Below are 25,115 nucleotides of genomic sequence, written 5' to 3'. Positions count from 1 at the left end.
ACCTAGCACCACAGGATGGTAAAGGCCTATCCGTGCACAGTTCAAAGTCTGAAAAGCAGGCTCATGTCAATTTTAAACCAGGCCTTGCCTGAAGAAACAAGGGCTTAAAAAGAGACAAAAAGGGGTGAGACTGGATCTCAAAGTGGGTCCCCGGCATTTAACACATCAGGGAGTGTTGTTGTTTTTCTAGAACTTGTACTACTGCTGCCATGATATTTATGAGCCCCCTGTTTGCTCAGCAAGGTTTGTTTCCCAACTTAAACCTAAATTGGATTGTCTTTTCAGTGGGAAGGAGCCGGATCCTGTCACCAGGGAAGAGCATGCCTGGCTCTACACGACAACGCTCGCCTGGTTCTGGGCAGTGTGCGTTCTTCACAAATGCCTCTTCTTTTCCATCAACATTGAGGATGTCGTGACCCTCTCCTCATTCTAACGGATTTTCCCCTTCTGATCAATAAGCATGCTGCCTTTCCCGGGACAATGGCGAACTGCCAGGCCCACTCGGGCCTACAGGAAGCGGGGGTCTGACCAGGTGCAGGTCCTGAAATGGAAAAAACCTCCTCTAAAATTCAAAAGCCCTGAGGGAATTTAGCCCATCCCTTCGTTCTGGGCTGAGTGCAGAGACCTATCAGCTCATCAGGCTGTTTTCTTTCCAAAACTCAACCAGGGACTCCAAGCAGGCCAGCGCTCTGGCTGTGAGACGGGGTGGGGTGTGTGGGGAGTTACGCGGGGTCAGGACACCCGGGAGAGAGCCAGGTAGGGCTGCAAAAGGACAGAGGGCCCATCGTGGAGGAGGTCTGGCGGCTCCCCACAAGGGGGGCACCAGGAGACCTGAAAACGCACCACAGAGCAATTCCTCTGGTTTGCACGAGCCAGCAACGTCTACTGCAAACGCAGGACCGTTCAAAGGCAGCGCTTCATTTGGAAGAAACTAATTTTAACTGCTAAGTCCCCAGCGTGAACAGCCAGCATGGTCTTGGAAGAGAAAAAACTCCATGCCATTTAACCGCCCAAACTGAAAAAATATTCCAATGCTTCTATTAGTTCATGGACTTTGGACTGAATTTAATCTGGTTAAGTTTTACAGGAAAAAGAAAAGAGAGAAATGTTTTAATGCCTTAGAACTCGACACCTTTTCCAAAAGTGATCAGCCCCCTTTCCTGTTTGTGTCCCCCATGTTTATAGACACAATTTGGGACACACCAGCCACAACGAGCTATCGGACCACTCAACTCTGCCATTTCTCATCTCATTAGCTGTGGACATGGATTCTTCATGAACTTGCATTAAAAACAAACAAAAAGGGGCTTCCCTGGTGGCGCAGTGGTTGAGAGTCCGCCTGCCGATGCAGGGGACACGGGTTCGTGCCCCGGTCCGGGAGGATCCCACATGCCACGGAGCGGCTGCGCCCGTGAGCCATGGCCGCTGAGCCTGCGCGTCCGGAGCCTGTGCTCCGCAACGGGAGAGGCCACAGCAGTGAGAGGCCCGCGTACCGCAAAAACAAACAAACAAAAAACAAACAAAAGCATCTTACCCATAGGAAACCATGAGCCGTGGAAAACGAGTCTGGCTGATTCTCATTATTTAGGTAAGGCTCAGGATTATAAACGGCACATTCGATCTAAAGGGGAGAAAAAAATCAAAGGCCCGAATTTCAAATGGGACTCAGAGGAGGCCAGAGGGCACGTCTCACAGGGATGACAGCGTTCTGACATAAACCACGGCAACTCCAAAGGCTAAGAGAGGGAAAGATCGATGTACGAGTCTCAGAAATTTGCTTTTTAGAAGCAACACCTAAGTGTGCCCCGGGCAGCTGCAGCTCTGGGTTGAGGCCACACCGACGGGGCCCTTGCCTCTCCCGGGGAGCAGGTTCTGCCAGCGGGAATGGTCCCCATCAGCTGAGGGAGCTCCAGGGAAGCCCGGGTTCCAGGACTGAGTGTCGGCCAGAGACCAAAGTGAGAAAGGATAATGCGTTTCTTAAAGAAAGACACACCCACGCATCTCTGCAGTCTGTGTGGACACCGGCCGCAGTGCTTGGGTCCACTGCACAGGGACACCGACAAAACGCCACCCGCAGACGGGGTCTGCTTCAGCCAAGAGCGGGCACCATGCCTCGGGCCACCGGAAGGTCTCCAATTATGACCACGTGGAAGCCGAGCCGCCCAGCGACGGGCACGGAGCTGCCGGACCTGAGCCGCGGGGCCTGAGCGCGGGGCCTCGGAGGAAGGCCCAGCACCGGCTCCGGCTCCGGGTAAGCAGCCTCTGGCTTCAGACCACCACCCTCCTAAATGACTTCTACACAAACGGGCCCCGGAGGGGCCACGCCCAAGGCTGCCCCGGCGCCCCTTCCTGGTAACCGCCCGCCGCCCATCACCTTGAACTCCTGCTGCTTGGCCACCGTCACGGGCATGTGTCCCACGAGGAGGGGGTGCCTCTCCTTCTTGATCTGATTCCCGTCGTCCTCCACGTAGAACCAGCCCAGGTGGTTCTCTTCCTCTGTGCCCGCGCCGGGGGAAGGGAACAGAGGTGGGCAACGAGCACAGCCCTGGGGGCTGGGGGAGAGTCTGGCCCCTACTTTGGGTAAGACTGGAGAACTGAGGGTTTTCCTTCTGGAAAACAGCACAGCCTCTTCTCACGGGGGAGGCTGCAGACTTGTGGCTTTATGAGGTAAGCGCTCTGCCCTGAGTCTAACGGACGCCCACCGCCCCGTTCCCGCCTTGTGGACCAGCCATCGGCTGGGGGCGGGGGCGCTGCGAACCATCAAAGCGCAAACCACCTGGGTCTGGTCTGTTTTCCTCTGTCCCTTTTTCAAACTAGCTGAGATGTTTAGATTCAAACACCAGGGACAGAGTGAGAAGTTTTCTAACATGGCACAAAACCATGGGACAAAAAAGTACGACGAAATCAAGAAATGTTTTACTACAAAGCAAGTCATCCATCTCAGCTTTGAAAACGTGACGCATCTGAAGATAAACAGGAGCTTATCCTCAGAGCCTATCCGTGTCCTTGTTCACGGGGTCACCCCGAAGCTGGCCTGATAAACCACTGAGTCATTCGGGGAGGGAGGGAGCCCTGTTCCGAGGATCACAGGCCAGCCCGGATGGTCTTCCTGCCACCAGCCTCAGATCACAAGGCCTATTTCTCTTCCGTATTTTATTTTCGGTTAACATTTCGGATTGTTCTGCACCTGAATGAGAGTTTTACACACACATGGACGCAGGACATCCCCGTGTCCTGAGTAACAGACCTGTGTGTGTGTAAATAACATCCAGGTATCTTATCCTACCCACCCATCTATCTAAATGTTTGCTACACAGATCAAAAGAAGGCAAGGCTAAAGGGACGTAGGGACAAGAAAATAATCAGAGCCACTCCCATCTCTGATAGAACCACAGGACTTATTTTTCATGCTTAGAGGGTCTTCAGGGACAATTCGGTCCACTCCTGTGTTTTATTTCACAGGTGAGGGGTAAGGAAACAGGCTGAGATGAGACATCACCTTCTCATCCTGTGGGCCAGACCCGGGACTGGGTCCTTTCTCACAGGCCACAGACTCAGAGGACTTTCACTTGTGTTGAACCATCTCAACTCATATTAATGTTTTGTTATAATAAAAGTGAGGTTTTTTTCCCCTACAGCCCTTAACTTATAACACAAACGTCTTAAAAATCGCTGCACTAGGGTTGATTTTTCCCACGTGGAAACATTCTTTCAGGTGAATGGATGAACCTGTTGTAAAGTTTACTTCTCAGCCGTGACCTCATCCTCTCGGGCGTGCATTTCATCACAGAAGAGGAACGGGCATTGTGTCTGGTTCGAACATGCCTCATTTAGCTGAGATCAACCGGCTCTTACCGAGGGCGAGCTTGGCCATCTGCAGGTTGTTGATCCAGGACTCCTTGATGGCGGCGGTGAAGGTATTGAACACGGCAGTGAAGAAAGTCGGCCGGCCGCACCTGCCGGGGAGAAGAAAAGACACTGCACTCCACGCAGTGGGCTCTGTCCTGTGAAACCCAATCACGGGGCCTGCCCCTCCGATATAATCCCCAAACCGCGAAGACATGCACGTCATGACAAAGGGCCCCATTTTCGGTGCTGGCCCGGAGGCTCCCTTCCGACGTTTACTGACTTGTCCTGTTTCCCCGGGAGCTGTAACTGGATCCGACAGCAGTCGGCCGCTCTGATCTCCTCTTCCTTCTTCAGAATAAGCCTCTGTAAACCCGAGGTCCAGTCGTGGGCTACCGACTGGTTCAAATTCTAGGAAGGAGATGCACAAGCACACGTAAAGGTGTTAATAAGACGGGACCATCCCGAGGGAGAGAAAAAAAGGGATGCCGAGACATGAAAAACCCAGGGAGACCAGTAACACTCATCGGATCAGGAAGAAAGCACCTTTGGGAGGTGGGTCACGTGGTGCTGGGACATTCCTAAGAGAACTGACGCTCAAGTCAGCCTCCGGATGAACAAAAGTTACACCAAAAGCGCTTCACCTTCTCCGAAATAGGAGAAAATACACAATCAGATGGATTCTTAAAGTAACATCAGTTCTTGCTTTTGACAGAACCAGGAGGGTGGGGTCACGTGCTGACAACGACTTAGAAATTAAAAGAGAATTTGAAGCCAAGTGGCTTCGACTGTCACCTGATAGTTTCCTTTGAGGTTTCCAACCAGTTGAGTGATTTGACCGATGACATTTAAGTCATGCAGCAAGTTTTGTAAATCTTGATACAGCTGCCCCGGCCCCATGTAAACTCTGTCTGCAAAACAAGACAACAAAAAGCACAAATCTCAGGCGTGTTCACGCCGGGGCTTGAGGAAGGAGACACAAGAAGGGAGTCTTGTTCATCCCGATTTTTCTAAAAGTGAACGTTTTCAAGTAAGTAGATGCTTTTCCCTTTCCGACCTTTCATTTTGACATAATTTTAGACTTTACAGAAAAGCTGCAACAGCACAGAGTTCCCTGGACCAGGTCTTGGATGTTAACCTTGCAGAACCACAGAAGCATCGTGCAAAGCAGGAATTCCCATTGCTGCAGCAACTCCAACCAGCGCGGGCTCTACTCAGACCTCACTGGCTTCCCCACGGAGGCCAGTTTTCCAGGAACGCGAAGGCGGGTCCCACGACGCATGAAGCTGTCACACCTCCATAAGTCTCCTCCAGTCTGCTAGGTCAGTGCCTCAGGCCATCTCTCTCTCACGACCTTGACATTTTTGAAGGACGCTGGTGAATTAGTCCATCGGATGTATCACAATTTGTATTTTTAAAGCACCGTTGATGTAATCACTATTAGTAAAAGATCCCTGGTCTCTAGAAATGACCTTTAATCGCAACCAAAGTTTCAACAACCGCGCTCTTCCCAACGCCAACCTGAGCGCCCCAGTGAGTCTTCTCTAAACGCTTTTCTAAAAGGATGGAGAGGAGGCCTGCAATGAGCTGGGTGGGTGCACAGGCTCCCAGCGCCCGCGAGAACAGCACCCACCGCTGACTCGGGCTGATCGCTTAGGCAAATGATCTAAGTCTGGGGGACATTAAGCAAACGGTTAGCACACAAAGAGTTCTGAAGCTACTGGAGGGTTTCGGGAGTGAAGTGGGTGGATGGTGAGGATGGTGACTTTCTACGCACCTCAGTGTAACTCTTGCCTGACCGGTGGAGTCATCTGGAAGCCCTGTGTGAGCAGCCATCCCAGGGGGGACAGTGCAGAGATTTGGAGCTGATTTAGAGCTCTGCCTTCTGTGTCTGTAACCAAGAGCATCATAAATGAATAGGTACCTGTAAAGCCTCTTTACTCTTTATCAGAGAGTAGGTAAAGTGCAAGGTTCAGACAGAGACGGCAGAACAAGAAAGAAAAGGAAGGAAGGAAGGAAAGGGCAGATTCCTCTGTGCACCTTCTGAACACACAGGGACGCCCTGGAGGTGGGCGGATGGTCCTCGGTGTGAAAACAAGAAGGGCTCGGGCAGCCCCAGGGCAGCCGCACTCGGACTCCTGGGTCACCAGGAGCCTCCTGCCAACCCGACACACTGGACTGATGCCGTCCACCACCCGGCAGCTGGGACCCGACAGGCCCAGCCTGTCCAAGCAGAGGGAGGGCGGGGTGGGAGCCGGGGAGGACGAGGCCGAGCGTCCAGGGTGGTCTAGAGTCACGTGTTGGAGCAGAGAGGTCAGCAGGCACCCGGGACAGGCTCTGGAGACGGGGAAGGACAGGAAACGGGAGGTCACAGGACTGGGCCTGGTTCCTCCTTAAAGCTGCGTTCACGAGGCCCCACCAGCCCCATCCTATCTCATCAAGGATAAAACCAACGCTGCCTGAGTCACCCCATCCCCAGAGGGAGAAGAGGACTTTTCCTGGCAGGTTAGAGAATCTTCCTTATTGGGCAGAAAGAGTTTCTCTGCCTTTACCCAACGTGAAAACATCTCAAAGTTCACACGTGTGGTGAGCGTCAGAGATGCTTTATGGAAGGGCACGCTGGGGACACAAACGCACAAACAGCGAGTAAGATGCTAATGAACCCGGAGGACGCGCACGAAACACCACAGCATCCACTCAAGTCACACAAGACAGAACAAAGAGCCGTCGTTCTTTTCCCAAACGTTACTTTCAGTTTAGGAAAGAATCTCTTTTTCTGGCTACATTCATATAAACAACAGATCTGCAAATCAAGATTTTTGTTGGGTGGACTTCCTACCATCTGGTCACAATGCCCAGCACCCTGGGTTTCTGGGAGCAGACGGCTTCTCACTGCGCCCGTCTCCATGGAAACCCCTGCAGTTTGGCTTGAAAATTCAGGGTTTGAAAGCTAAGTGGAGTCCATGTGGCCAAGGAAACAGCAACACTGCCCAGAGACTCCCCGTGGTGCGGACTCAGGCCCCGGCGGGTGTGGACTGGCTGCAGCTCTGAGGCCGAGGCCCCTGCGTCACACCAGCCACCGGGGTGGTGGGAGAGTCCGGGCCCGGGGGTCTCCAGGCAGGAGGCGCGGCAAGGAGGAGTAAACGGGGTACGGAGACACTGCAAACGGAATCCAACCCAGAGACAGTGGGTGGTTCTGGGGTGGCGAGAGGGATGCAGGGCGGGGGCTGAGTAAACACCCCACTGAACGAGAGAGGCAGACCTGCCCCACCCAGCAGTCAGCAGGCCTCGGGACAAGCTCTCCTTTCCAGAACTTTCCTTTCATTCAGAAAAGTTTGATATCTTACAAATCAAGGACTTTTTTTTTACCGAGGAAGAACGGACTGTTAAAAATTACACATCTTCAGGGCACAGTCTGGCGACCGGATACGCACACTTCTGTGGGAGCCTCTCTCCCACCCTCCTGCCTGGACTGCGCGGTGGCCTCTGCCCGGCAGGCCAGCCCCCGCCGAACACCCTGTCCCTCTTGGGCAGCTGCTTCCGCATGGGGAACACACTTCTCTGCTTCCTCTGATGGCGAGGCTGGTGCCTACAAAGGAGCCCGGGTCTAACAGGCTCCTTTTCCTTCCAGAATGGAGTCGACCCAAAGTCGCATCTGCAGCCGAAAGAAAGCTTGACGCCCTGCAGAGCGAGCATCAGCTCCGGCCCTGGACCCTGGGTCCAGGGCCCCTCCGTCTGCCTCAGAGCTGGCCTCACGTGCAAGATTACAGCCAACCTCATGCAGGTTTCACTTCTGTTTGTATCATGAAGAGCACCTCCTCCCTGCCCCTGAGCACCTGCTTCATGTTTATTCTTCACACTTTGTCTTCAGCTGGGCTCACTTCTCCGGTCTTCGGTTTTATCTGCCCTTCTCCCACCCCGGCCTCTGCACTTGGCTGTGGAGACCCTCCCTGCGTCCCCAGAGGGGCTCCGTCCCCCGCACCCCCTGCCCAGATGCTGCTCCCTGGAGTGTAAGGATGCTTAGGGCTCTTCCGGCTTTTTTTTTTTAAGATTTTTTTTTTTTGGATGTGGACCACTTTTAAAGTCTTTATTGAATTTGTTACAATGTTGCTTCTGTTTTATGTTTTGGTTTTTTGGCCGAGGAGGCATGTGGGATCTTAGCTCCCGGACTGGGGATCGAACCCACTCCCCCGGCATTGGAAGGCGAAGTCTCAACCACTGGACCGCCAGGAAAGTCCCTCTTCCAGCTTACATTTTCTTTTTTTTTTTGCGGTACGCGGGCCTCTCACTGTTGTGGCCTCTCCCGTTGCGGAGCACAGGCTCCGGACGCACAGGCTCAGCGGCCGTGGCTCACGGGCCCAGCCACTCCGCGGCACGTGGGATCTTCCCGGACCGGGGCACGAACCTGCGTACCCTGCATCAGCAGGCGGACTCTCAACCACTGCGCCACCAGGGAAGCCTCCAGCTTACTTTTAATCATGGCAGTAGCCCCCTCCCTCGTTCCTGAGCTGCTGTACCCACTGCCCCAGCTTCCCCCTTCACAGCCAGATAGCAGGGATCTAGGCACCTGTGTTAGATTTCAGCCTACAGGGGACACGCCGTAAATGCTTCAGGATGGGAAGTGACACTGTCAGGCTGGCCTTCCATTCTCTCTGCAAAGTTCCTGATGGCAAACGAGGGCCCCATTTCCAAACAGGGGCACCTGGCTCCCTGGAACTGCCATCTGTGCCCCTGCAGGCTGCTGGCAGGGGCGGGGGGCACAGGGCAGACCACCGCCGACACGCACGTCAGCGCCATGTCCACCACGGCGCTCCCTGGCCTGCGTCCCTGCCCCACGACAGGAAAGCTCCACAGCTGGACGCTGGTCCAGCCGCTCAGCGCCCCAGAGCCCAGGCCGGTCCTGTGCCCCTACAGTGTGTCTCACTGTGCGACAAAGAGGCCCAGCTACGCGTCTGGCTTTTACTGCCCATTTTAAGGGTTAAGTAACGAAGTGGAGAGCGATGGGTACGATTTTTACAAGACGGCATGTATCAGTATTTGCACATGAAAAAGTGCTTCCCTTGAAACCAGATCTAGCTGCTTCTCACCTGTTGAAATGTCTCAGGAACCTCTCCTTGGGAAGCGTTTGCTGCTGGGTGGTGAAGGTTTCTCCTTCCTGTGTACGTGACTCTCTGAGGGTCCGGCAGCTCATCCCCCCAAGGCCCCTGCGGAGCCGGCACTGTGGCCACGGCCCCTCACACCTTCCACGGCGCCCACCTGGTACAATTCCTTGCAAACTGGGGGCGCTTTAGGGCCCACTGTGGGAACTAAATGAAGAAAACACTCTACAGCGTCACCTTATTTCTAGCAAAAGGGAAATTTATTTTCTCATAAACCCACCTCCTGAGAAAGCGTGGAGCAGGGTGAAAATAAGACGCTATTAGCACAGAATTTTGCAAAGTCAGCTCCGGGGGTTGGAAGCTTAAACCAACCCAGGGAGCCCAGCTTGCAGGGCCCTGCACTAGAGGGAAACGTTTAAGGCCATCACGTGTCACAACTCAAGGACACGGAGGGTGCAAAGCAAAGGCACGCAGCAGGGGTCACGCTGTCTCCGCCGCTGAGTAACAGACCCAATCTTGCAGCACTGAGCTTCAGAACAGAGTCGTTCAAACAGCAGAACAGTCACATGAATATCAACGGGGAACAGGACTTCTAACTTAGCTGACGGGGCTTGAGTCCCGTCTTCCAGCACATTCAGAATTAGCAAACTTTAGTTCGTTAAAAACCATTTTTTTTTAATCTAGAAGGCATTTTGAAAACCATCTACTCCACACTCCCCTTTCACAGCTCAGAGCTAAAAATTAAACCCACTTTAAGGATGAGGAAACTACAGAGGCACGCGCTAAACCAGGATCCCAGGCAAACATCTGCGCCCACGGCGCTGACTGCATCTCTGCCAGCATTGCCCCTGATCTCCAGACTCGGTACCCAGAGCATCCTGTCCCCCGCCCGCCCCCCGCACTGTCTGTCCACTTGGCACCTCGACTGGTAACACCCTGCACTTAACGCTGGTGAATTGCGTTCATCTGTATCATTTTTTTCTGGGTTCCGCATATAAGTGATATCATACGATATTTGTCTTTCTCTGACTTACTTCACTCAGTATGACAAATCTCTAGGTCAACCAGAGGGAAAGAATCGGGGGGAAGGATAGTTAGGGAGTCTGGGATTGACATGTGCACACTGCTATATTTAAAATAGATGACCAACAAGGACCTACTGTGTAGCACAGGGAACTATATTCAATATTTTGTAATAACCTATAAGGTTAAATCTTACAGGGAAAAGAACTTGAAAAAGAATAGATATATGTATAACTGTATCACTTTGCTGTACGCCTGAAACTAACACAACATTAGACTGTTAATCAACTATACTCCAAAATAAAATAAAAAGTTAAGAAGTAACATGTATCTAAGACTATTAATAGAGTTTTGGACAACGTGAACACCAGCATGGGCAGTGGCTCTGCAAAGCGCCCTTCCCAGGACAGCTGGACCGAGAACATGTCCTCCCCGGGAGTCTCCCCACCTGGATACCTGCACCAAGACACCAGCCAGTCAAACTCCCACTGTCACAACCTGCTGATGACACAGACCTGCTAAGGGACGAATGGGCACCTTCATTCTTTCTCCTCGAGAAGCCAGCATTGCCTAAACATTACCAATCCCCTGCACTCTGCTCTCCTTCATCCCAAGAGACAGAAATTCTACTGCGTTACCAGCAACTGTTTTGTTTTGCTCCTCTGACCTTAGCCTTTGTTCTCCTGGCGTCCGACCACACATGTAATGGAAACCATAAGAGTAAGAGGATCCTTGGATGGAGATGGATCCAGGGTCCCCGATTCTACAGCAACTTCTCAGGTCTTGAGGTCTATCTGCGGACCACTCAGTGGTCTCGGTCCTGCCTTTAAGGACTTAGCAGTATCACCAGTTGTAAAGCCAGAGTGAGCAGCTAGATAACCTGGAAGCAAAGTTCTCCTTAAACTCAGAATGAAGAAAAAGATGTACCCTACAGAGTGACATTTTCTTTCGACAGACAATGAGGATTACGTATCTGCATTTGCCACAGCTGACAGGAGCTCGAGATAACATCCAGGGCCATAGCTGACAGGAGCTCGAGATGATAACATGTAGGGCCATAGCTGACAGGAGCTCGAGATAACATCCAGGGCCATAGCTGACAGGAGCTCGAGATAACATCTAGGGCCATAGCTGACAGGAGCTCGAGATAACATCCAGGGCCATAGCTGACAGGAGCTCGAGATAACATCCAGGGCCATAGCTGACAGGAGCTCGAGATAACATCTAGGGCCATAGCTGACAGGAGCTCGAGATAACATCCAGGGCCATAGCTGACAGGAGCTCGAGATAACATCCAGGGCCATAGCTGACAGGAGCTCGAGATAACATCTAGGGCCATAGCTGACAGGAGCGTGAAATAACATCTAGGGCCATAGCTGACAGGAGCTCGAGATGATAACATGTAGGGCCATAGCTGACAGGAGCTCGAGATAACATCCAGGGCCACAGCTGACAGGAGCTCGAGATAACATCCAGGGCCATAGCTGACAGGAGCTCGAGATAACATCTAGGGCCATAGCTGACAGGAGCGTGAAATAACATCTAGGGCCATAGCTGACAGGAGCTCGAGATGATAACATGTAGGGCCATAGCTGACAGGAGCTCGAGATGATAACATGTAGGGCCACAGCTGACAGGAGCTCGAGATAACATCCAGGGCCATAGCTGACAGGAGCTCGAGATAGATAATATCTAGGGCCATAGCTGACAGGAGCTCGAGATAGATAATATCTAGGGCCATAGCTGGCAGGAGCTCGAGATGATAACATGTAGGGCCATAGCTGACAGGAGCTCGAGATAACATCCAGGGCCATAGCTGACAGGAGCTCGAGATAGATAATATCTAGGGCCATAGCTGGCAGGAGCTCGAGATGATAACATGTAGGGCCATAGCTGACAGGAGCTCGAGATAACATCTAGGGCCATAGCTGACAGGAGCGCGAAATAACATCTAGGGCCACAGCTGACAGGAGCGCGAGATAACATCTAGGGCCATAGCTGACAGGAGCTCGAGATAACATCTAGGGCCATAGCTGACAGGCGCGCGAGATAACATCTAGGGCCGTAGCTGACAGGAGCGCGAGATAACATTTAGGGCCACAGCTGACAGGAGCTTGAGATGATAACATCTAGGGCCATAGCTGACAGGAGCTCGAGATAACATCTAGGGCCATAGCTGACAGGAGCGCGAGATAAGGTCTAGGGCTCAAATGCAGCAGGAAACAGTCCAGGTTCTTTCTCGCGTGTAATATTTTACAAATTAAGTCATCCTGCTTTCTGCTTTTCAATACTGCTGACTTGAATCTTATTCTAAGCTGGCTCAGTACGAACCATAAATTAGAAGTTGAACGTGAGAACGCAGTGTTCCCTGTAACACAGCATCTACTTCATGGAGCGAAGGCATCCTTGGAGACCTGAGCACAATGAGGCAATCTTGATCACAAATCCGCCTTGGGATTGCTTCCATTGTAATACACACAAAGGCATTATTTTTGCTCACAAAACCGAGACATAAATAGGATTTGCTATACTTCCAAGTAATTTAAACGGATTTTTAAGAACATTTAACACACAAAATCTTCACGTTGCTCTTACTAGGTAAAATTTTAATCAATCAAGTCAACTGGGAGACCGCTTCTCCCTCCCGCCCTTTCCCACTCTGTCCCCCTCCCAAAACCACTCCTCAGCTGGTCCCTCCTTACAAAAGTCTGTGATACCGTTTGGTATTTCGATTGTTACTTGAGACGGTATGCATGTTATTTAAACAGGAGCATGATTTTTTCATCAGCAATTCAGGAGTTTAGGAGCACATGCTCAAGGAACTAGCATCCCAAGCAGACCACCAAACCGCAAGACTGTTAACATCAGGCGAAGAAGAAGAACAAACAATAAAAGAGATGCCCCATCAGATGGGACCCAACAGTCACCGCGACCTGTTCCTGTAAACCCAAATGAACGTGCATGTTCGCTCAGAAAAGCTGCATCTTTCAAAAGCAGCCTCCTTCTGACCGTGTCAGAAACAACACAGTCTAAAAGGTCGCGGAACACAGGCTCCGGACGCACAGGCTCAGCGGCCGTGGCTCACGGGCCCAGCCGCTCCACGGCATGTGGGATTTTCCCGGACCGGGGCACGAACCCGCGTCCCCTGCATCAGCAGGCGGACTCTCAACCACTGCGCCACCAGGGAAGCCCTGACACACTTATTTTTAGTATTATAAATTTAAACATAAAGGCTCATTTTATATACAAAACAATTTATGGAAAGTTCCCATTCACTGTACTCTAAGTGCTCCACAATTCAGGGGCCAAGGCCAGTGAGTGAGTAAATTTAGCCAGGCTTTACTTGGATAAAAACAAAGCAAAACAAAAAGAAAACAGAAGAAGAAAGTAATGATTATGACACCAAGTTCAAAATCTAGAATCTTCAGACCGTTGAGTAACAATAACTGTATTATAAGACTGTTGGGCAAGCGCCGGGACCCTCTTCCCCCGATTCTCTGTGAAAGGCACAGGCGGGCACCACCTCCGTGGAGACCGAAGGGGAAGGGGTGGCAGAGCTGAGAGCACCACCCAGGCCCACGCTCTCTGGGACCTTCTCTGCATCCACTCAATGCACCCTCTGGAGAGAGCAGGGCCCCCGCCGCAGCTGCTGGCGGGAAGCGCAGGACAGGACGCGAACCAGGAAGATGGAATGCATCCCAAGGGCAGGGCCCCCGCCCCCGGACCCCGACCGGGACAGGCTCAGAGAGGAGCCTCCCGGCTGGCACGTGTGTCCACGTGCGCCAGCCAATGTTAATAAGCACAGGCTCTAGGACCGTGTCACCCGACAGATTTACCGTCTTAACCAGGTCTCCTGACACGGTGAGGGGCTGAGGACCGAGCAGGTTACATCAGAGCCAGGGTGGCCCCAGACCTGCAAGCGCGTCCGAGACGCATCACTCACTTGGCTTGGCGCCGGCCACCACTGCCAGGCTCTCGGGCGCGGGCACCACGGGACCCCTGCCATTCTCCCCCGCGCCCTCGCCGCCGCCGTATTCTATCACTTCCACGTGCCCGAGAGGGACGCTCCACTTCAACAAATACCTCTGGCCGGTCGATGTCAGGGCACCGCTGTCATGGGAGGTGCTGCAAGGGGCAGAAACCCTCGTGTCAGGCACAGCCAAGGAGTCAGTCACGGGACGCCTCATCCCCTGGAGACTCAAGAGAGACGCCTCTGAACTGCGGGCTTGGGTGCTTCTGGCGTTCCCACCAGGACTGACCACGCGGTTCCACAGTGGGTTTTCAGAGAGTATAAATATACCCAATTTTTTTTCTTTTTTTTTTCTTTTTTTTGTGGTACGCGGGCCTCTCACTGTTGTGGCCTCTCCCGTTGCGGAGCACAGGCTCCGGACACGCAGACCCAGCAGCCATGGCTCACAGGCCCAGCCGCTCTGCAGCATGTGGGATCTTCCCGGACTGGGGCATGAACCCGTGTCCCCTGCACCGGCAGGCGGACTCTCAACCACTGCGCCACCAGGGAAGCCCAATATACCCAAATTTTATAAGAAAAACCATCAAAAACATGTTTATAGAGAAGCAACTAATGAGAAAGGATTTGAACGATGATACGGACAGGAACCATAGCTGATTCAGGATGGCTAGAAACAGAGTTTGGTTCAGTTTCCAGCTCTGACATCTGCCTGACGTTTACAGAGAAAACCCACCCACGCGCCCCTCAGCTCCACCAGCAGTGAGTCGGGGACCCTCCCTGGACCCATGCAAGTCACAGGATGAGAGGCTGAGCTCTGCATACACATCTGCCCAGAGTGAAGGGGAAGCGAAGGCATCCGCTCACCGAGACACAGACCGCCTGTGACCACAGAGCTCCCCACGGGGCCATGCATCTTACTGGACGCTGACCTACTGGGCGCTGACCTACTGGATGCTGACCTGCCAGGCGCTGACCTACTGGGTGCTGACCTGCCGGGCGCTGACCTACCGGGCGCTGACCTACCGGGTGCTGACCTGCTGGGCGCTGACCTACTGGATGCTGACCTGCCAGGCGCTGACCTACTGGGTGCTGACCTGCCGGGCGCTGACCTACCGGGCGCTGACCTACCGGGTGCTGACCTGCTGGGCGCTGACCTACTGGGTGCTGACCTGCCGGGCGCTGACCTACCGGGCGCTGACCGTGGCGCACATGAGCACGTCATTCAGCATGAAGAGCCGGCGCTCCTTGGTTTTCACGATCTCCCCCCGGTCGTTGTAGACGGTTTCTACCACGTCGTCGGAGCGGACGAGGTAGCGACTCCCGCTGCTGAGAAGCTGGACGTTCAAAGACCACCGAGAAAAAGAAGAACAATGAGAATGAAGCCTGGCAAAATACACAAGCAGACAACGTCAAGGTTTTATAGATTCTTTTTTCTCTACAGATAATCCTTATATTCCCAATCACGCTTCATGCACGTATGGTATAGAGTTCAAAAAGTGGCTTTTTTTTAAGGAATCTACACAGTGGCGGGGATCTAACTTCCTGACGTGAGCAGTTTCTCTAGCTATGAGATGCTCACGCAGCCACGAGGGCTCCGCTGGTTTTCACCCATCACCCAATGTGCTCTCTCTCTTTCAGTGACTCCTCGGAATACACGCTCCGATCCTTACAGACGGTCGCCCCAACCTTTCTGTTACTTAGGACGCCGTATCAACCGGGAACGTCTGGGATTTTACTTTTCCCAAGGACAGCAAACTGAAGAAAACCTCCTGACTGCTCATGGTTTGCCATGTTTTACTTCTCTGGGCCAAACAAAGGACTCTGGGTTCTCTGGAAAGAGGCTTCATATTTACTAGTAAAGTGACATAGGTCATGGAGAACTTATTTTAGCCGTTCAGCCCAGAAGGAAATCCGGAGTCCTTGGCCCAGACGTCCACACGGGCCGGCCGACCTCACGGGGATGAGGCTGCAACCAGCGCAACGTAAGCAATGCGTCACCTCTGAGGGCCCTCGGACTGTCAGGGGTTCCCAGACATTCGGGTACCATAGGGAAGCAGGATTTTAAACAACATGGGCCACCTCGAGAATATCAGCGAAGGGAATTTTCTGCCTGTAAAAATTCCTGGACAAATCCTTTGGAGAATCAGGGAAAACCGAAGCTTAAAACATATGACAATAAAGTTCTTGTAGTTACATCACTGGATGTCAGTATCCAGTAGGAAAGTACCCCTGCTGACAAAACAGAATTATTTAACACGGCTCATATCCATTAACCTCTTCCTGTGGACTAGAGCTTCAGATAAAAACGGCAAAGCCTATGTGAAACTGGATTATGGTGGCAGGAAGATGGCTTTGTAAATATGAAGCTGAGGTACAGCTGTGCTGAGGAACTGCTTTCATGCTGTGTTCTGCGTCCCTTCTTCATCATAAATACAGCCCAGTCCACGCACCGTGGATACAAGTAAGAATGCACGTGAGTATCTATGCTTCAAGTAGGACTAGGATGAAACGCTGCATTGTGAGAGTAAAATTCGGCTAAAAGAGTGGCTCTTAACCTTTTTGGGGTCCTGGGTCCATGTGAGGACCTAGTCAATCTGCGAGCCCCTTTCCTGAGAAAACGCACAGACTACGAAGGCTCTGTGCACACTGTGCAGCGTTCGTGACCCCGAGGCTCTCCACGGACCCTCAGTCAAGAACTCTGGGCCAAGGGACTGGCCGAGAGGTTCCAGGAGGTTAGTGATAAGTGGCTCAGAGGGCGAAGGCTCATTAGCACGAAGCAGGGCAGCCTCAGCACAGAGAGGAAAACTCCCCACCTTGTTCAGGTACCGCTCGTTTATGGCTTTTGCGATCTGTTTGATTTCGCAGCGTTGATCAGCGTCCCTCTTCCTCTCGTTTAATTTCTCCGCCAGCGTCTCGAGCTCCGTCAGCGCCATCTGGAGGGGCAGCCGGTCGGGGTGTCCTCGGGGCGTGTTCTTCAGCATGTCCTTGAGGAGGAACAAGGCAGAGGGGAGGCGGACGTGTGATGCGGGGGTGGGAGCAGCGGGCGGTCACCGCGCACCCCCACCGACAGCATCCCGCGGCTCTGGCAGCCGGAGGCTGGCCCTGGCATCCGCTGCTTCTGGGGAATAAAGTAAGCCCTGGGAAAGGGTAACAAACTCAGTGAGTCACAATCTGGCTGAACGTTCAAAGCTCCTTTTGCAAAAACAAAACTGCCTTATTAAGCGGGGATGGGAATGGAAACAAGACACCATTTTCCAGGAAGGGACCCATCCCTACTGCGAGCTCGCCAGGACCTCAGAAATCTCTGCTCTCTGGTAACGGTCAGGCTGATGTTCTCAGCGTGAGCCAGACCAGTGGACCCACCGACGGCCGGAGTCCCGTTCCCGCCGGCGGGTCTGCGTCCTGAGCGCCCAGCTCTGAGCCGTTGGTTCGTGCGGAGCGCGGCGGCCCTGCAGGAGCACAGCACAGGCACCAACGGCACCGCGAGCGTGGTGAGAGCCAACTCCAGGCTCTGAGTCAACTTTCGAGGGGGACGTCTACGCGCCGGGTGCAGTCACCTTGCCGGCTTCGCAGAGGAGGGCGAGCCAGACCAAGGCCTCCCTGCCCGGGCCACCCGGCCCGCCCGCCCCCGGGAGCTTCAGCAGCCCTGTCTTTTTAAGCTTCCTGTTCTCTTCGGTCTGGAAAGAACTCGCCTAACGATCGCATGTTCCCCGTCTGAATGAACAACACACGCTGCTCCACGCGATGGTTTCCCTGTGAGCCATGTCAAACCCTACAAGCAGAATGAATCATCTTCGCAGGAGCTCTGGTACCAGCAGCGCAGCTGGGTCGCGCCCGCCCGGATCCCAGCACCATCCGCAGAACCAGCGCCGCACGTGGACGGACAGCTGAGCGGAGGAACGGGGGGTGCGCGGCGGCTGCCAGGCTGTTACTTATTGGGGTACAATACGGGGGAGAACACGGGAGTCGGGATAAAGACAGAGCCTCCTGGGGGACCACGTGGTGGAAACCGGCAGCCCAGAAAAGCCACGGCCACAGCCTGATCCCGAGCTCTGGGGGACGGCTATAGGGTCATCGCAACTACAGGTAACAGGCCCCGAGAGCCAAGGAGGGTCAGGTGTGGTGAGACGAGGAGAGGCAGGGGAGCGGCCGGGGGTCAGAGGCACAGGCCCCTCCACGCCATCCCCCTTCGCCGCCCCCTCGGCGCACGCGGGCGCAGCAGGGCTCGGAGCTCGGCGGGAGGGAAGCACCTGCCCATCTCCCACCCCGTTCCTCTCCAGGACCAACTCCCAGGAGCATCTTACCCGCAGAGCAGGGTCCCTGCACACGGACCTGTAGGTATCTCTGAAGTACGGAAATACAGAAGTACAGACACCGCCCCTCTGACGCCGACTGCGTTCTCCTGGGAACCGGCCCTGCTCTGTCTGAGCCCCCTGCCCCTGAGAACTGCCTGTGCTCAGACCACAGGAAGGACTGAACACCTGCCCACGGGAACCGCATTCACACAAACCTGGGACCAGCCGTCTGGGTGCTGTGCCGCCATCAGGCCGGGGTGAAGGCTGTTTCCTGCCCTGGAGGGTCGGGGGCGTGGGAGGGGACGAGCCGTACAGGAAGCTCTAAGGGACCCGGGAAGGGCCAGGCCCAGGGCCTGCGTCTGTCCACGAGGACGTGTGCTTAAACCAAAACCCTGGAGTCTATCGTAACTGGATTCGGACTTTAAGAATTTTCATCTGTTTCTGCTCAGCAAACTGAAACATTTAGAGGGAAGTAAAAATAAAAATAAAAGGAAAGAGCAAACTTCTTACAAGAACCAATTTTTAAAATTTGGAACCGTGTGACGGGCGGGCCCAGCGAGGCCTCGAGGCCTTTGACGCACCCTCCCTGTCCCTGGGGATGGTTTCACGGTTCATCTTTCATCACTTTTAATGACTAGGGGAGCCAACAAGTCGCCTGATTTAACTCTAGAAACGAGCTGAGTGTTCACTGAGAAACCGGAAGAGGCGGAGGCCACTGCAGACCCTCCTCGGAAATAACCGATTCAAACGCCCTGACGCTCATCTAAGGAGGGTGAGCCCTGAGCCCGCAAGGCACGCGGGTCCCAGGTCTCGGGGGCCTGACAGCACGTCACACGGCAGGGCAAGGCCTTCCTGATCCGACGATGCTTTATGTCTGCACTCAAAGCCAGCTCTACTCTTTAGATCAACGCACGTACCTAACTGAGAATTCTTAGTCTAAAAAAACGTACGGTCGGAGTACCTGGGAAATCTCTCTGCGCAGCTCCCGCTCTCCAAGCAGCGGGTCGGCTCCGCGGCTGACCGGCAGCTTTCTGGGCCTGCCCCTCCCCACTGGGCACACACCTGACCCCAGAGCAGGACCCTGGACATCTTGTGTCTACCTGCCTGGGGACCAGCCCGCCTCCCCCAGGGCACGAGCGCGTGTGGTTAATGAAAACTCACTCGGCTTTGCCCCCGTTCAGGTCCCTGGCCCGGGGCCCCTACAGCCCTCGGAATTTCCTGAGGGATGGGGGGAGGGGCATGTGGTGTTCCTAACAAGTCCCTCTCACCCCCCCAGAGTCTATGCTGACGAGGGGGGGTCCCGACGGGCCCAGGAGAGGAGCTCAGCACGGGTGGGGGCCAGAGGGACCGGCAGCTGCAGGCTGGGGTCTCGCCGCCCCTGGGCCTGCCCTGATGTAAGCGACCTGGGAGCGGGGGCAGCTGAGAGCCTGCCGTCTCCACGAGGAGACGCTTGGACACGGAGGGACGGACGACGGCACGACGGGACCACTGGCCGGGTCGCGCGGGAGGCCTCACCTGGAGCAGGAGGATGAACTGCGGGAACCTCTGGATGGGCTTCATCATCAGGCTGTGCAGCGTGACGCGGTCGGGGCTGGCCTCCTGGCACTGCTGCGGGGGACAAAGGGCCGGCACTCGCGGCTCCCGCCTGGACGCCGCCCCGGGGGGAGCTCGCCCCTGCTCCCCTCTACGGAGAGGCTGCCTCCAAACCTGCTCCAAACACCTTCTACACCTCACACACCGCCAGTGCACGCTGACGTCATTCAGGCTGCGGCGAGCCCTGGCTGGTTTCTGAACTGAAAGCTTCAATATTTTTCTTTGATGTTTTAAGAGCCATTTATGAGCTGATTTCAATACTCTAAGAGTCAAACTAGTTTCTAAGATTCTACAATCACAACAAAGTGCAGCTACAAAAAAAAAAAAAAAGAAGAAAGAAGAAGAAGAAAGTGACAGAATCCCACGTTGGAGTAGCACGGGCCCCTAAAGGCACCCGCCCTGCACCTGGGGCACAGCACCTGCGGCTGCTGCGGCGTGTCCTGCATTGGGACAAACCTCCCCACTTCAGCCCTCGCTCTGCCGTGGAGATTCGGGGTGTGGCTGGGGCGTGTCCGTGTCCTGGCAAGTCTCCCCAAGGGAGGCCGGCGGGGGAGGGAGTCCAGGGCCAGGCGCCCCCTTCCCTCCGCAGGGGAGGCTTCTCTGGCAGGAGGGGACGCCCCAGGCTGACCATTTACAAACTGGGGAGGAGTCCCCAGCTCTCTCCAGCTGAGGGGCCACGCGGTGCGGAGCCCAGAGCCCGGCTTGACCTCGTGGACACCAGGCGCCTGGGGTAGGACAGGGGACTGGATGGCCTGCCTTCCTAGGCCGCCGGGGGCTGGCGGCCTGACGGTGGGGCTGCGGTGGCCTCCTGTCAGCTACTGTCGGCACCAGCAGGACCACAACAAACTCCTCAGAAAAAGTATACTTTAGGTCGTCCCGTGTTTCCTTTCTCCTGCTGTGACAGGGGAAGGCCAGAGCGCCAACTGCAGCTTTCCAGAGTGGGGTCGATCTAAGGACGGGCCACCTCCACCCGGGTCTTGCCTCAGTGGGAACCACCATATCACATGAGAGGGAGGGGTTATAGCTCAGCCTAAATAAGCCTTCACCCTGGGCGAGGACACCCCCCAGGGTTCACTGTGCAGGTGGCAGAACCTTCCAAGAACACAGTTCACGTAACAGGAACAGGCTTTGGTCCCAGGTCATAATGCAAACTGGAGCCTCAGGCAGATGAGACTCCGGCCCCGGCCCGGCCCCGGGACTCAGTATCTGAAGGGGAACTTTATCCTGGTTCCACGGGCAGAGAGCCCTCTGGGCATGTTTACGTCCCAGCCTCGCTGATTCAATGTCACCCATCGACACCCGATGTCAGAGGAGGAGCGGACCATGCAGCCCCCCTACCCACCGCGGGGGCTCATCTTTAGGGGGTCTGCTCACTGCCTGACCCAAAGAAGCCACGGAGCCCCCGACCGACTCCAAAGCCCCCTTCTGTTACTCCTAACGCTGTGCTGAGCAACAGCTGGCCGCTTGGTTCGGGGTCTGATCTCCACTTCCTGACCCCTCCCATCTATCCACATATGTCTAAGGATGTGCAAATGAAGGTTATTTTCAAAGAGCTATGCTGTCACTAGAAACTTCATCATCCTTTCCAGCCCTGATCCAACACCTAGGGTCCTGCTGGTGCTAAAATCTTCACAATAAATAACATGATACATTTAGAGGGAAGGTTTGGTGAAATTTCACTACAAAGTATCTTGACATCAAAGCTGTTATCAGAGGGTGATAAAACACACAAAAAAATGTTTAAGTGCCTACCTTTAAAAATTCAAGAAAAGCAGGTTTTGTAGCACACGTTTTCTTAAGGATTGCCACAGCTGTGCTAAAATTATTCACATATTCACTGTAAGCATCCAGCACCATGGACTTAGAAAACTGCAATACAAGAGGAAATTGAGACATGTAAGTAATGCAGAATCCAACTGCTTCCTCTCCAAGCTCACAATAAAAGGCCGGAACCCGTGCTAACGATAACCGCTCGGTCACTGTGATGTTTTCATAGGATAAACTTCATGATGACTGTGTGTGATCATTGTTTTCTTAAGCAGACTTGCTAGGGTTTTTTCAATGGCTGGTTGATCTTATTTGCCAATGCTCTTTAAGGCTGCCCTGCTCAAAACTGTGGCAAGTTTGGGTTTCAGTTAAGAAATGTTCCTGACTACAGTCTACAGTCGTATAAAGATGGTGTTTACAGACATCCTCCTTTAAATTCCTGCTGACTGGCATTTTGTGGATTTCACCTACAGGACAGAATGTCCTGCACCTCAGCATGTGGAGGTCCCAGCATCCTGACCTAACCATCCCCTTGAGATGCCCAGGGGAGGACAGCTGACCACACCTGTTTCCCCAGGCTGAGGGGCAACGCCACATAGGTCCACTGCCCAATTTTCCCAAAAGCGCAAAGGTTTCCAGAGGCAGAGACATTGGCCTCACTCCCTTTTATGCTTCTAAGATCCCACATATTCTTGAAGACAGACAGCGAGTCCCATAAGTAGATGTGGGGCCACTTAGAGAAGAAATGCTTTCATCTAAATTATATATTTTTTAAAAAGATTTTCTTCTACATTAAAAAAATGTTCCCAAGGTAAACATTTTAAGAAGGACGGACTAAGAGTTGAAACTAATATATAAAATAGGCAGAAATGCAATAAAAAAGTAAATGTCCAATATCTCTTTTTTGTTTTTCATGAAGATCACTGAAGGGGGTTATGCAAATTCATTTTAGTAAGAACTCTCTTTCCACGTTACGTTCAAAGCATACTTTATATACCTCGTTAAGCACACGCACAGAATATATAGAAACAAGGTTTCACGTATCACATTACAGCACTCCTCTAAGTATACGGACACTTAAAATTCTTTCAAATCGCTTCTCGGCCTTTTGGCTAAGATCAAGTGTAAAATTCTTTCAAGCTCTTGTCTCTTGACAGTGCTGTCCTCAATCAACTTCAGAATCCCTCTGCTACCTCTAGATAGAAAACTAGCCAGTCCGCAGTGTGGACGATTCACAAACGGGCCGAAGATAAATGGCTCGTAGCCAACCCAGCGCTGGAGCTCAGGGCTGCGGCGGCTCCTGCTGGGAAAGGTCAGCGCAGCTGTGGGACCAGCTCGCGTCCCCTCGTGTCCTGTGTCACTGCGGGGCCCAGAGGCTGCGCCCGCACAACGGGACACCAGGTCAGGGAGCACAGGGCTGAGGGAAACAGGTGGGTATCTTTCCACAAGGCGGTTCCCAGGAGGGGTGAGACCCTGTGAGGGCTTAACGCCGACAACCCCACAAAACCGTTCACAAGCAGGGCCCTGACTCGGCGACGAAACCATCATCAAGTTGCCTGTGATGCCTCCCAAGCTGGACGGTGTGTAGTCTGAAGTGTTCCAGGGGCAGCTCCACCGGAGCCTCTGGACGTTTCTCTCCACATCCTTCCCCTGGGCGCACACGCGTGCTCAGCTTCCCGACCTCAGACCGGTCCCCGCGGAGAGCTCCGCAGGGTCGGCCGGGGCGCTGTGGGGTGCAGCTGGGCTCAGGCCGGCAGGACACCCACCCTGAGGCATCCGTGGGAGAAGGGAGGGGCCCTGAGCCCAGGGGAGCCCCGCAGACCCTCTGGGCACGCCGGCTTGGTTACCGAGGCCACGAAGACGTCTCCGATCATCTCCACCGAGTCCCACTCGGCCACGCGGCTGGCCAGCGCGATCTGGAACATGCAGTGGCACTGCAGGACCTCCTTGACCCGGTAGAAGACCGTCTTCAGCTTCCTCTCGCTCAGGATCTTGGGCTCCATCTCAGACAGCGGCTTCTCGTATTGCTGAGGCAGAAACGCACAAGGACGGCCCAGGCTTTTCTCAGGGTTCATGAAAGAACGCGGAGAAACTCACCTGCGCAGCTACGTTTGTGCCCAAACAGACCAGGCGACCTTTGATGTCAATACACAGACACAATTCTCAGATTCTTTTAAGAATTTTGCCAATTTGAGTATTTTATAATTCACAGGTTCACGAAACATATCCGTTATACAACGCGGTGTTTAGGTACCTCCAGAATCCTCTTGAGGGCATCCACGTAGCTCTTCTCACTGTCGACAACCGAGCCCAGAATGTATCTTCTTACGACCTGTTGAGAATTTGAAAAGACAACAGTCAAAACCTGCCTCAGAAAACACAACAGATGAATTTGACTTCTGTTGAGGCTTGTGGACAAAAAAGTTTTTTGTTTTCAAGACAGTACATGAATGAAAACTCCCAAGGCCTTAAAATATATTAGTGCATTAACTACCTACCATGATGGGCACAGAACGTTGGTTCCCCATCACTACAATTCTGTTATTTGTAAACCTCAAATTATAAACCACAACTACAGTAACACAATTAAATCACGGCATTAACAACAATTTCATTCACTCATCCAACGATCATGAACTGAATTAACGGGTTGTATTTTATGTGCCGAGCATGGAATTACATGGTATTTCATGTATACATTAAGCACAGAAAAAAAACCTTCCAGTCTTGACTCAAAGAATGCTATTACCAACACATCTAAAATCATTATTCCAAAGTTTTTTTAAAAAAAAAACAACTTTTGGAAGGTGGAGGTATAGTTTTGTTTTGTTTTGAGGCCATTCGAAGCCTACAAGGCTAGGAACGCAGAGAGTAAATTACCAACGTCAATTCCAGGTGCAAAAACTCCTCCAGACCTGAGATGCCTGCATTTCAAACAGTGACATCACTTTGGGATTTGTTTTCATGACTAGAGGACACACAAGCACAAGTTTCTGGCTGTAAGATGCCTGTTTAAGGCCAATGACGACACTGGGCACTTTTGTCCAGTTTACACACCATTTGCGAAGTTGTTTTTGCCAATAAATGGCAAGTGGAGCATAGAAAGGACAAGGCTGCTCCTCACCCCACCCCCGGCAGCCCCATCCCAGGAACCGCGACGCCCCCTGGCGGCAGAAGGCACATCCTCCGGGGGCGCGCCTCTTGTCCACAAGGGAGCGACTCCTCTCCTTACGAAAGGGCTGCTCCTTCACAAAATGAAGGCAAAAAGCAACCTTCAAGGACACTTAAGGAAGAAAGTGATGTGTGTAAAAGGCAGATGAGTCTGGAATTAAAGCACAAGCACACGTGGCCGCAGCGATGACCCTTCCCTCTGAAACGAGGGTGGCACCCCACGACCCAGACACCCCCAAACTGCGGATGGTCAAATGTGGACCAGCCTTCTCCCAAAATTCAGATTCCCACACACGGTCTCAACTCTGGGGTCAGGATATTTCAGGATTTGGGCGGGGGGGTCTCACCTAG

At 53.3% G+C, this 25,115-nt stretch overlaps 1 protein-coding gene across 3 annotated transcripts in view; it reads right to left on the bottom strand.

The window, feature by feature from the left end:
* Positions 1-25,115, bottom strand: part of ARHGEF10 (Rho guanine nucleotide exchange factor 10) — a 73,961-nt gene that overhangs the window by 21,866 nt on the left and 26,980 nt on the right. For 2 of the 3 annotated variants that reach the window (XM_060001518.1, XM_069540307.1), the window contains 12 exons: positions 23,848-23,925; positions 23,441-23,620; positions 21,579-21,695; positions 19,749-19,841; positions 16,752-16,922; positions 15,127-15,272; positions 13,912-14,093; positions 4,642-4,757; positions 4,130-4,257; positions 3,856-3,956; positions 2,375-2,496; positions 1,535-1,621 (listed from right to left, as the gene is read on the bottom strand). In XM_060001518.1, the coding sequence (XP_059857501.1) occupies positions 1,535-1,621; positions 2,375-2,496; positions 3,856-3,956; positions 4,130-4,257; positions 4,642-4,757; positions 13,912-14,093; positions 15,127-15,272; positions 16,752-16,922; positions 19,749-19,841; positions 21,579-21,695; positions 23,441-23,620; positions 23,848-23,925 (1,521 nt within the window). The remainder of the gene's footprint in view (positions 1-1,534; positions 1,622-2,374; positions 2,497-3,855; positions 3,957-4,129; positions 4,258-4,641; positions 4,758-13,911; positions 14,094-15,126; positions 15,273-16,751; positions 16,923-19,748; positions 19,842-21,578; positions 21,696-23,440; positions 23,621-23,847; positions 23,926-25,115) is intronic. The other variant, XM_069540306.1, reaches the window with a different exon arrangement.

Source organism: Delphinus delphis, chromosome 21 (genome assembly GCF_949987515.2).
Source record: "Delphinus delphis chromosome 21, mDelDel1.2, whole genome shotgun sequence".
NCBI classification, from domain to species: Eukaryota; Metazoa; Chordata; class Mammalia; order Artiodactyla; family Delphinidae; genus Delphinus; species Delphinus delphis.
This window is presented reverse-complemented; position numbering and strand designations above follow the sequence as displayed.